Source organism: Dipodomys merriami, unplaced genomic scaffold, assembly GCF_024711535.1.
Source record: "Dipodomys merriami isolate MVZ:Mamm:240054 unplaced genomic scaffold, mDipMer1.0.p SCAF_10, whole genome shotgun sequence".
NCBI classification, from domain to species: Eukaryota; Metazoa; Chordata; class Mammalia; order Rodentia; family Heteromyidae; genus Dipodomys; species Dipodomys merriami.
Window position 1 is genome coordinate 7,100,001 of NW_027202271.1, and position 12,909 is coordinate 7,112,909.

A 12,909-nucleotide genomic window follows, 5' to 3' on the forward strand; every position below is an offset into this window, starting at 1 on the left:
TCTTACGTGACCAGCAGGGGTCCACACTTTTAGAACTATATTTTCCTCTTTTGTTGCCTAGATTTTTTTTTTTTAACTCAGGGCCTACATAAAACTGTCAGTGAGCTTTTTTGCTCAAGGTTGGCACTCCCACTTGAGCCACAACTCTACTTCCAGCTTTTGGTGGTTAATTGGAAATCAGAGATTCAGCCTTTTCTGCCCAAGCTGGTCCCAAATGTGACCTTCAACTCTCAGCCTCGTGAGTAGCTGAGATAATAGGCTCATGCCTGGTTCAGGAACATTAAATGGGATTTCCTGACACATTACCTGTTTTTTATCTTTTGGATGATGATATTAGTGAATGGCCAAGATTAAGACCCAAATATGTGATATATTTCTAGCAAAGCAATATAGAGCACAATGTATTTTAATTAAGCATGCATGAATATATGTGGAGTGCTTTTTTTTCTTTTTTTGCCAGTCCTGGAGCTTGAACTCAGGGCCTGGGCACTGTCCCTGAGCTTTTTGCTCAAGGCTAGTATTCTACCACTTCTGGCTTTTATTTTAATGTGGTACTGAGGAATCTAACCCAGGGCTTCACGCATGCTAGGCAAGCACTCTACCACCAGGCCACATTCCCAGCCCTCCGTGGAGTGCTTTTAAAAAGTGTTTATATACACCCTAGCCAATTAATGTTAATGATATAATTAAAAGTAGCATTCATCAATGTAGTTATTTTGGTATTATTCCTTAACCACATTTTAAAAATTATTTAGTTTCAAGTTTTTTTCTTTCATCATACTTTATCTCTGTAAGTCACCTCCGATTTTTTTAGAATGAGATAGTTGATAACTTCTAAGAAAGCATGGCTATTCAATATTTGAATATTTTATTACACTAGCGGAAAAAATACTGCTGCATGACAATGTCTGAAAGACAGAGACCACAGATATTTTAGGAACATGGTTGGCTCCTGCTGAATCATTCATAAACATTACTCAAAGTTATTTTTAAAATGTATACTAAAATGTGAGAACCAATTAATCTAAATAGTAAATGCTTAAAATAAAAAAAGAAGCAGGAAGAAAAATGGACACAAAAAGGCATCGTGCTTCTCAGGATAGGAGGATCAGACTGCTTAGCCAACCAAGATAGAAGTACCAGACTCTATCAGAAAACAAATTAGGAGGAAAAGGGGGTACGAGGAAGGGATAGAGGACTTGTCTAACAAGAGCAAGGCCCTGAGTTCAATTCCTACTACTGCAAAGAAAAGGAAGGAAGGAAAGGAAGGAAGGAAGGAAGGAAGGAAGGAAGGAAACTAAAAGGATTCATGATTTTAGTATAAATAAGAAGTCATATGTGGTTCTAATATTACATAAACAGCCTGACCCATTGTGATGACGAGATGTACAGGACACTATATTGAAAACGAACTTTACAATGTCAGGGTGGGGGTGGGGCGGGAGGAGTTGGGGAGGTGGGGAGGGAAGTAGGGAAGTAACAATGCTCACTATGAAATGTACTCATGACCCTACTCATGTAACTGTAATCCCTCTGTACAACATTTTTACAATAAAAAATAAAAAAAATTGAAATTCAGGGAGAAATCTAAATGATAAATCAAATCAATTTAATGGACAAAGAAATAAACCATGACAATGTTACTTGAACTGACAATGTTATTTAAAATAACAGCCATCACAATCATCACAACTAACGTCTTCCCAATGTGCTTCCCATGTGCTTGCTGACTTTATCTGCCGAGAGTTTTTGAGAAAGTTTTGTATTTTATAAATGAAGGATATTCTGTGTCTGTGTGTCTGTGTGTGTGTGTGCGCGCACATGCGGGCATCCTGGTTCTGGGGCTTAAATTCAGGGCCTGGGCCTGGACCCTGAGCTGTTTTACTCCAGGCTAGTGCTTTACCACTTGAGCCACAACTTCACTTCCAGGTTTTTGGTAATTTATTGGTAGTAAGAATCTCACAGTGGTGCTGGGAAGGTGGCTCAGTGGTAGAGCGCTTGCCTTGCATGCACGAGGCCCTGGGTTCGATTCCTCAACACCACATAAGCAGAAAGAAAAAAGCCAGAAGTGGCGCTTTGGCTCAAATGGTAGAGAGCTAGCCTTGAGCTGAAGAGCTGAGGGACAGTGCCCAGGCCCAGAGTTCAGGCCCCACAACCAACCCCCCCCCCCAAAAAAAAAGAATCTCACAGTCTGTGCTGGGGCCAGCTTTGAACCTCTATCCTCAGATCTCAATCTCCTGAGTAGCTATGATTATAGGTGTGAACCACTAGCTCCCAGCAGACATTCTTTATATGTAGTCACTACCAGTGGTAGTGACTTAAACTTCCATACATGTAAAATTAATTTGATATAAAGGAAAAAGTACTACACCCATAAAATGTATTTATCCTTTGTTTCCTTTATGCTTTCATTGACTATATTTTTCTGCTAATGATAGAAAAGCAATCATTAAGAAGATTGTTCATGTCTGGAAACCCAAGTGGTTCTGAGATTTTCTTAATTGCTTTGGTTTGTTTATTGCTATTGCTACTGGGACTTATACTCAGGGCCTCTTGCTCTGCACTGCTTTCCTGTTCATGGCTGGTGCTCTACCACTTGAGCCAAACCTCCAGCTTTTGCTGGATATTTTGGAGATAGGGTCTCACAGACTTTTCTTTTGCCCAGGCTGGTTTTGACCTGCAATCTTCCAAATCTTGTCCTGTGAATAGGTAGGATTACAGGCATGAACCTCTGATTCTAGCAATTACTTTGTTATTTGAATTGAGACTTTTGATGATTGAACATAATTTTTTGCAGCTCCTAGAAGCCACCTGCTATTACTCTTTTTTCCCCCTTTAGGACTGAAAACTGTGTTTACTTACCATGTCTTTTAAATAAAAACAGATTTTAAGTCTTTTAAGTCAATAAACAAATCTTTTAACCGCTGTATAAAAGATTTTAAATAACTACATTTGAGTATCATTACAAACTATAATAAAATTTTTACACTTTTATAGAACTTCAGAGTCAGTTATAGAAGTAGAGAATAATTTAATTTTCTTACTCTGAGTTTTAAAATTCTTTTTCACCCATCTGTCAAATGAAGCTAACTTACTGAAAGTCTTAGGTCATAAGTATTTTAGAGCTCCACTAACTACCATTTTATTTATCTAATCCCTTAAGGATTGTATCTACATCACATATTAATTTTGTTCAAGGGAATTTTTGAAACAATAAATGTTTCATAAGGCAGATTAAATAATAGTTAAGAACATAAATTCCAATTTATATCTGAATTTTGTGGACTAATTCCCTTTGTGTCAAAAGTGAGAAAATTAGTATGACTTTCAATTATTATCAGATTGCTTGGAACTACAATCAATATCTCTGTAGTATTCTTCTTGAAATAATATTTTACTGAAGTTTGAGCTTAATAGAATGAATAATTTGGTAAGACTGAGGGCATTGTTGCCAAGTAAAACATATGTATTATATATGAAGCAATAACAAAGTTCTTTAATCACTGTAACTTTGGACAAATTTTTTGTCTTTATAAATAATGTGTAGCTAATGTAGGCCAAAATACTTATCACGGCTATTTTCCTTATCTTCAGCAGTTAACTAATAAATGCTGCAATAGTAGTACAGGAATAATGTGTTCCCGTGGAAAAATACCTTCATATCTTTTATTGTCAATTGTCATATCATGTTAAAAGTACTCATCTTTGGTTTTTAAATATTTGTGCATGGTTTAAAGATTGTCAAAACATGGGATACATTTTTCACAAATTTCATTTGTATTTGTTCATTTTTTAAATGCTGTAGCTCTATCACTGAATATGTTTTGAAAACACATATGTTCTGTAGTCAGTGTACAATATGTCCTTCATGGCTTATCCTCAACTATTTTTAATTAGGCAAAATGCAACGTTGTAAGCATAAAACTAAAACCTGGGCATCCATTCAAGTCACAAACGTTTCTATGTGGCTCTTTTCCCAAGTAATAATGCCTTTCTGACATTCGAACAACTGTGTTTGAAATATAGTCTAACAGAATGTGTTTTGTGTCCTATAAAATTTATGGTCAAGAAGATGATGATAAAACATCTCGTTCTATTTTAGGGATCTGTATGTTTTTCTGCTTCTAGAATGTTCTTTGAATTCATGAAATGGAAATGAGTCTTCCATAAAGGTTAACTGCAGCTTTACATTGCATTAATATAAAGAAATGACTTAAAATGAAAGCTTGTTTCTTTTTGTTTTTTGGTTTTTTTAGAAATAAAAGCTTACTATTGGTTAGCTTCCCCCACTTTTTTGGGGGGGGTGGTATCAGTTCTGAGGCTTGAACTGAGGGTCTGAGTGCTGTCGCTAAGCTCTTTTGCTCAAGAGTAGCTCTCTACCACTTCAGCCACAGCTCCATTACAGGTTTTTTGGTGGTTAATTGGAGATGAGACTCTCCTGCCCAGGTTGGCTTTGAACCTTAGTTCTCAGATCTCAGCTTCCTGAGCAGCTAGGGTTGCAGGTGTGAGGCTGACACCAGCTAATTCAGCTATGGTTTGATAAAGCCAGATATGTGACAGAAATCACTTCCAAGCAGACCAGACTGTTCCCCCAAAGGAGCCACATGAAACTCAATGTGACTTCCCCTCGGGGCCCACAGCACTGACTGGCAGAAGCTACATGTATGTGTCTTCCCCAAAGGAGCTAGTATTCTAAGAAAATCTAATCTCCTTTCCTAGAAGTGAGGAATGATCTCACCACAAATACTGGCACAATAAACACACACACACACAGATACGTGTTTCACAAACATATTTCATCTTGCCTCTCATTTTAGGGCTGGTTATATAAAATGGACTCTCTGTAAAGGCTCATTCCAGTCAGCTTCATTGTACAGTAGGCCTCTATGGGCTTCATTTTCTTACTTTGAAGTAGACTTTGTGCCCCACCATGACCTTGAGCATAGATGCTAAAGCTAACAACAAATCAACTACTCAGATTGTGTTAAAGAAGAACGGAGACTTCAGCAGATCTGTGGAAAGATCTGTTTGGCTTACTTTGGGATTTCTTTTGTAGATACACAGTGTAAGAGTTTCAGAAAAAAAATAATACCCAGAGCCTATTAGAATCTTGCTCTTTCCAAAGAGCATCTTTCTGTTGAGTTTCAGTAACCTTCCCAATAAAAAGAAAACCCACTTGTCTCCCCAAAACCAAAAGAAGCAAAACAATAGGTGAAACATTTGGGAAAGAGGAAGAAACAGGGAGCAGTATTCATGTATCTCTTAGTAAACCCAAATAAGCTATGTTTCTAATGTAGGGTGTTGGTGGCTCACACTGTAATCCTAGCTTCTCAGGATGATGAGAGCTGAGGATCTCAGTTCAAAGCCAGCCCAGGAAGGAAAGTCCACAAGGCACTTATCTCCAGTTAAATATCCAAACAGCTGGAAGTGGAGCTGTGGCTCAAACGATAGAGCAGTAGCTTTGAGAAAGAAAGCTGAAGAATAGTGGTTAGGCTCTGAGTTCAAGCCCCAGGACCAGCATACACACACACACACACACACACACACACACACACACACACACACACACACACACACTATTAACTGGAACTAGGCAAGGTAAAGGTAATGGAAGGAGAGTTTTCTATTTGCTATCATGGAAATGTAGAGTGGGAATTTGAGGTGCCCACTTAGTCTTGATTAAAGTCACTAAAAATTGATCCTGGTAACAATTTAATCTATTCTATAAATTCCAGTCTCCCACTACAAATAATATTCTAACAAACAGTTCGAAAGCAAAATGCACGATTATCTAATAAACTGGCTCTGGTTTTAGATGAAGTAATCACTGGAAAAGAAATTAAATGTAAAGCTGATGCTGTTGGCCAGGCCTGTAATCCTAGCTCTCTGGGAGGCTGAGCACAGGAGGTTGTAGTTCAAATTTAATGTGGGCATGTACACAGGACCCACTCCCAACAAATAGCTGGGCATAGTAGTGTATGTCTGTCATCCAACAGAGAAGAAGGTAAATCCATGTAATCCTCCCAAGTGAAGAAGCTGTATGTAGTGGCATGAGCCTGTCATCCTAGCTACATGAACCAAAAATAGGTGGATCAAGGTCCAGACACAGGCCCAAGCAGGAAAAGTGAGATCCTATCACAAGATAACAATTGCATAATGGGGGCTGGAAGTATAGCTCAGTAGGAGAATGTCTGCTTAGTGAGCACATGGCCCTGAGTCCAGATCTTAGTACCATCAAAAAAAAATTAAAATGAGAAATTAAATGTACTCTTTTGTTTTGTTTTTCCTGTTGGTCATAGAGCTTAAACTCAGGGCCTGGGCATTGTCCCTGAGCTCTTTTACTCAAGGCCAGTACTCTACCACTTTGAGCCATAGCACCATTTCCAGTTTTCTGGTGGTTAATTGGAGATAAGAGTCTCACAGAGACTTTCCTGCTTGAGAAGGCTTTTAACTGTGATTCTCAGATCTTAGCCTCCTGAGTAGCTAGGATTACAGGCATGAGCCACCAGCGCCCAGCTAAATATTACTTTTAACATGAATTATCAAACTCATGAAATTTATTATGTGCATATTTATGTGTATGAATAGGATAAAGACTCACAAAATACTCAATGAACAGTATTTTTTAAATAAAACAAATTTAATTTCATATTTCAAATTCATAGTTCACGGGTCATTTTTACTATGTACTTTGAACATATTTTTGTGTGTGCTGGTACAAGGGCTTGAACTCGGGGCCTGGGTGCTGTCCCTTAGCTCTTTTGCTCTTTTGCTGATTAATTGGAGATATGAGTCTCCCAGATTTTACTGCCCAGGCTAGCTTTGAACTGAGATTCTCAGATCTCTGGTAGTTAGGATTACAGGCATGAGGCACTGGTGCTAGGCTTAAATTGTTTTTAATGTTTTATTCTTACAAATACCCGCTGTGTAAATAGTAAATCCTCCATTTTAGAAAACAAGGCACACAGCTCAGAGAAAGACAGTGCCTTGGGAGAGACTGTACACTCAAGTGAGTGACAAGATTCAGAACCCTGTGATAGAGTTCTCTTTAACCCCAAATCTCACTAGGAAAATGTCACTCATCTCTAAAGAAGTTAAGCCAATTTTAAAAGTCCTCATAATTCTATGTATACAGAAGGATGAGATCTAAAGATTTTGGTTCAAAGCCAGCCCAGGCGTCTTAATCTGCCATTAACCAGAAAAAAAAACCAGAAATGGAATTGTGGCTCAAGTGGTAGAGCGCCACCATCCTCAAGTGAGAAAAACTCCCTCCACCCCACACACAAAAGTCCTTATCATTACAGTCTCACTTTTCCCCAAAATAATATCGTGTGATGAACATGTGTTTGTTAGCCAGGAGGCAATTAGTGTTTACTTTTATGTTTCACAGCAAATAATTGGTCATCACTCCTTTGCCAATGTTCACACCTTTCTCAAAGATTCACTTTGGTAATCTAGCCTTCTCTAACAGAGAAAGAGCCAGAGTCGTCAGAAAAGAACAAATACAACTGCCAGGATGGGCTGCCAGCAAACCATATATCTCTGCCAAAAATCAAATCTATTTTACTTGGCATCTGGGTCCATAATTACTGAACACATAGGAGCAGCAAGAATAGCAGTTTTTACTGAATTGAAAAGGCCCATAAAGCCACTAGCACTTACATGATCAAGCTCTTAATGTATATTTATAAACTTATGTCAATTTTAGTGATCACAAGCTTGGAGAAATACAACAAATTTGTTTGCAACTTTTATGGCTCAGCGCTTGCTATTCTTCAATATAGTATGGTTTTCTTAGACTCATAGACTCATGACCCTAGTGGGATTTATAACCTGTCATTTTGAACAGGGAAGTTCATATCCTTTAGCTGTCCAGTAACCAACAAAGAACAGCAGTGCTAGAACTGGGTTGTGAGCCCATGCCTATTGATCTTCCTAAATGACAGTTTGTTCTAAACAACCATTTTCACATATCTAAATTAGATATTATGACTGCATTCATCCACCCGTCCACTCTCCATTTGTTCCACTCCTCTTGACCTGCACACACACACACACACACACACACACACACACACACACACACCAGCTACAAGCTACGAGCTGTAGCTTCCTATTAAAGTGTAAGTTGTTCAAAAGAGTCACACCATTGGAATCATCACCTGAATATACCATACTTTAGCTAATATGTTTGGGTTTTACCCTCTTTGTGATACAGGAAAAAGAATTTATAGGGTGGATGACTTCATCCTGCTTAATATTTGACATGTATGTGAACAGAGAAATATATGTTCAGTATATATCATGTTAGTATTAGAATTATTCTGGATACCAATAATATGAGGTCTATTTTATTACATATAAAACACACACACACACACACACACACACACACACACACACACACACACACATATATATCCTCCATGACTATGTAGAGTCCACATATTGTATTAAGTGAAGTAAGCCAAGCCCAAAGATACATAGGTCCCATGGTTTCCCTTATTTGCAATATCTAGTACGTGTATGAGTCAAGCAGAAAAGGTCAGATAAGGTGATGTTAGGAAAATGAACCCTAAGATATGTATTCAAATGTTTTTTTTTCTTTCATGCATTTGTTTCTGCTTTGTATGTCTCTCCCCCACAGTATAACCCCTGCTTTCACTGTATTTGATGTCGGTATAATTTGTGGAGGGGAAGGGGAAAAACAAGTCGTTTAAATAAGGATACAGGTGGACCCGTTGCAACAATGAGAAGTACAACTTGTCATGTCAAAAACGAACTTTACAACTTTGGGGGCGGGGGAGGATTGAGTAGGGGGATGGAGGGGGAGGCTGGGAAGGGATGAGAAGGGGAAACAAAGGAGGAGGCTACAATGCTTGATAAGAAATGTACTCATCTTGCCCATGTAATTGTAACCCCTCTGTACAGTATTTTCACAATAAAAAATAAATAAAAATTAAAAAAAAAGAATATAAAGGGCCACATATATAATGACCAAATAGGAATTCAGTCAGGTCTGTAATTCCTACTCACAATGTGGAAGAGAATTGAAGATAAAGACCACAATTGCTTAAGTTCAAGCCATTAGAGAAATTTAATAGAGCACACATAAACATGAAGAGTTTATTTTAAATAAATCAAATATCCTTATGTCAAAGCCACAAATTATGAAATTGTATTTGGTTTTTGTGCTAACAGCAAAAACTTCAAAACGTTAGCCACCATTGGCTAAACCTCTCTCAGCAGCCTGGGTGTGAGCCATGCCAAGCCACAGAGTCAAGCAAGCAGGGAACGTGTACGCACGGCTGAGGTCATTTGTGGCTAAAGGACCAGGGCATTGTTAGAGACAAAGGGACTTGAGGATAGATCATTTCAGTCAGAGCAGTTGTTGAAAACTCAGTGTTTTTTCTGTGTGTCATTAAGGTTTGTTATTGGCCATTTTTTATCGCCATAGAATAATGTCTGGGTTGCAGCATAGGTTTTAAACTATGCAGAAAAGGAAAAAGTTAAAAGCACCAAGAATGAAAAAAAAAAACTTTGAAATAGGGTAGGTGGTAGCCATATTTTCCCATAAGCCAAAGGGACTCCTTTGCCCTTGATATAGTATGTGCAGAGTGTGGTGTATTTGTGCCTGCCTGCCTGCCTGCCTTCCTTCCTTCCTTGCTTGCTTGCTTGCTTGCTTACTTGCTTGCTTGCTTGCTTCCTTCCTTCCTTCCTTCCTTCCTTCCATGGCCCTGGGTTTCTTTTTCTTTCTTCTTTCCTTTCTTAATGACCTTTCTAACTTTCTTTTTCTTCTTTTCTTTCTTCTCTTCCCTTTTCTTTTCTTTGGTGTTCCTTGGGGTTGAGCTCAGAGCCTTGTGCTTACTAAGCAGGTGCTCTATTATGGAGCTACACCTCCAGCCCTTTTTTCTTTTTTTCTGGTGCTAGTTGTTTTGAAAGATAGGGTTTTGTTTCCTGTTCAGGCACATGCCTGGACTATGATCCACTTATTTTAAGCTTCTTGTTGCTGAGGTGACAAGCACATGCCACAATGTCCAACATCCCTCTATCGAGGAAGAGTCTCATGAGCTTTCCTGCCTGGGCTGATGTGGAACCATGATCCCCATTATCTTGGCCTCCCCCACCACTACACACACACCTTGTAGCTTAGGATGACTGTACTCAGCTTTGGTCTAAGAAGGGATTTCCTAAGCTTTTCTGCCTAGATTAGCCTCAAACCATGATTTTTCCAGTCTCAGCTCAGTCTCAGTCCTAGCTCCTTGCTAGGAGTACAGGCATGAATCACCAATGCCTGACATCTTACTTTTTGAATCATTCATTTTCTAAATGATCTCCAGGCTACTATTCCAGCCTTTGAACAAGTCATTTTGTTATTGATAGGGTTGCAAAACAAATCCATTATTGAGACTAAAGATCTACTTGCAGGCCATTTACATTTGCCCTTGTTACTCTGCTCTTACTTGCTGGCTCATTGTCCTGCTCAGGTTGGTTTTGTTTTTGTTGTTTTGTTTTGTTTTTATGCCATTACTAGGACTTGAACTCAGGGCTTGGACCCTTAGCTTTTTCACCAAAAGCTGGCACTATTACAGCTCCACTTCTGGCTTTTTGGTGTTTAATTGGATGTAAGAGTCTCATGAACTTCCAGATTCAGTCAGGCTTTGAACTGGATTCATCAAATCTCAGCCTCCTGATTAGCTAGGATTATAGGTATGAGCCATCAGTGCCTGGCAAGAAAGCAGTTTCATACAAAAGAAAATATTTGGTTTTCTGAGTTCTACCGTGACACCCTGCCCGATAGCAGACTACGGGAGCCACCATGTCTGTTATCCTTAAGTGACACTCACCCCTGTTTCCCTCCACAGGTGCACCCACCCTGTCTTCAGGCTTTCTTGGCTTACTGCTGCCTGCCCTGGGCATCCTTGTGTACTTGGAATTCTGAATGTGGCGTGTGTGCCATCTGCCATGGTCAGCCCAGCTCCGAGGACGCTCTCCATCCTGGGATGACCACACTTCCTTCCAGTTCCCTGCGGTTCCATCGCAAGTCCAACAAATCATACTTCAACCAACTACCCAAACTGATTGACGACATGTGATGACTGAGGCATTCAGGAACCCCTTCATCCAAAAGAATCAACTTTAAAAAATATATATATATCAAATGATTTTTAACTCGTTCCGATATGCCTTATAAACCATTTAACCTGATTCTGGGACGGTTGCATGATTTAACCCAATGGGACAAGTTACAGTGTTCAATTCAATACCATAGGCTGTGGGGGTGGGAGGGGGAAGAGGCAAATCACCATACACAGGTGCTTTCAATTTAACCACAAGTTGTGACATAGCCTAGAGGTTGAAATGTTGATCGTATGTGGTAAATGTAAGAGTAATACAGTCTGTAATATTATCCTCTCTGTCTGGGGTCCTGCATAATTCTTAACTGCCCCAATCATTCATGGCATTTTGAGTTCTCTTGAACAAAACCAACAAAAAACAAAAAGAATATAACAGAAACCTTTTCCCTTTGCTGAAGAAGTTGAAAAATCTTGAATATCAAAAATCAGATTTCAGAACTTAACTATCAGTATTTCTTCTTTTTTGATGTAATTTTCTAAATATTTGACATTTTTCCAGTATCAGTGATAACTTTTCAGTTCATTATTTGATGATACAGTTCACGTGCCATCTGGAGATTGGTTTTTGTTATTGTTGTTGTTTACTTATATTCTACTCTGAAGTTATTTTGTGCTTTTCTTTTCATCAATATCAAACCATCAATATACAATATAGGGCCCCTATCTGGAATAGCATCACCTTGCTGTATTTATTCATATGTGGAATGATGAATTTTGAGAAATAGAGTGCTTCCATTTTTTTAAATTGAAATGTGACAGTCTTTATATAGTTAGGAACAAATAAACGACAGTTAGTGAATATTAGAATTACAGAATAATATTCTAGTATCTTTGTTTTGTGCCTCATTCCTAAAGTAAAATCTTTCTTTATTGAAGGTACAGAATCAAGAAGTCGTCATCTGTAGGCTGAAAAAGCCACAGAATTTCTTTTATTAAAAATAACAAATTTGAAGCTCATTTCCCATTATAAGGCAATACTGAAAACTGGCTAAAAATACCAAACCAATACATTGTGTATGGTACTATGAAGAATATGCAGAAAAGGAAAGGCCAGGGAGAGACCGTTTTTTTGTCTGACAGTGTCTCCTAAGCATTGGTGCTTCAGGTTTTTATAAATTGTGAAAAGGAAAAATACACACACATTTTGTCATTCGCCATGGTGTGCATGGAAATGTGTTTGAGCGTGGATGAGGAAGAATTCGGGTAATAAAGAATTAGCTGGCTGGTGAAAGAGTGCAATATATGAGAGGTATAATCCTATTTTATTAGCACAACCTTGGGAGCTAATTAAAGATAGAGTTTATCTTTTTAGAAAGGATTACCTTATAGGTTCTTAAAAAAAATATTTACAAGAAGCAAACTAGATCTTTTACAACTTTACCCCTTATCTTTAATTTGTATAATTTTTGTACTATAGAGCTATGTGTAAATGTTTCAGATCTTCCTTATGAAAAAAATCTCAATAAATATTTCATTTTCATTTACATATTTAACTCTTTGTTATAAAATGCCAACTTTTTAAAAATCCTTGAAATGGATGATTCCCACCGCCTCCCCACCCCCATTGGAAGTAGGCCAACAATCCTAAATCATTGCCAGATTTCATTAAATAGTTAATTATTTGGAAAAGAAATGAATGACTTCATACTTTTGTGAAACAAATATTCTGGTAAAGCCTTCTGTACAAATGTTTGTGTTTTCATTGCTACATTTTGGGGTTTTCCTTTTACAAAGCAACCCACGTTGGGCATTTTTTAATATATAATCAACA

General features: G+C 38.2%; 1 protein-coding gene across 6 annotated transcripts in view; it reads left to right on the forward strand.

Annotated features, from left to right (window-relative positions):
* Cntn1 (contactin 1) overlaps positions 1-12,622 on the forward strand; it is a 297,750-nt gene extending 285,128 nt beyond the window's left edge. For all 6 annotated transcript variants that reach the window (XM_070039080.1, XM_070039092.1, XM_070039094.1 and 3 more), the window contains one exon: positions 10,866-12,622. In XM_070039080.1, the coding sequence (XP_069895181.1) occupies positions 10,866-10,942 (77 nt within the window). In that variant the 3' untranslated portion in view covers positions 10,943-12,622. The remainder of the gene's footprint in view (positions 1-10,865) is intronic.
* Positions 12,623-12,909: the final 287 nt, after the last annotated feature.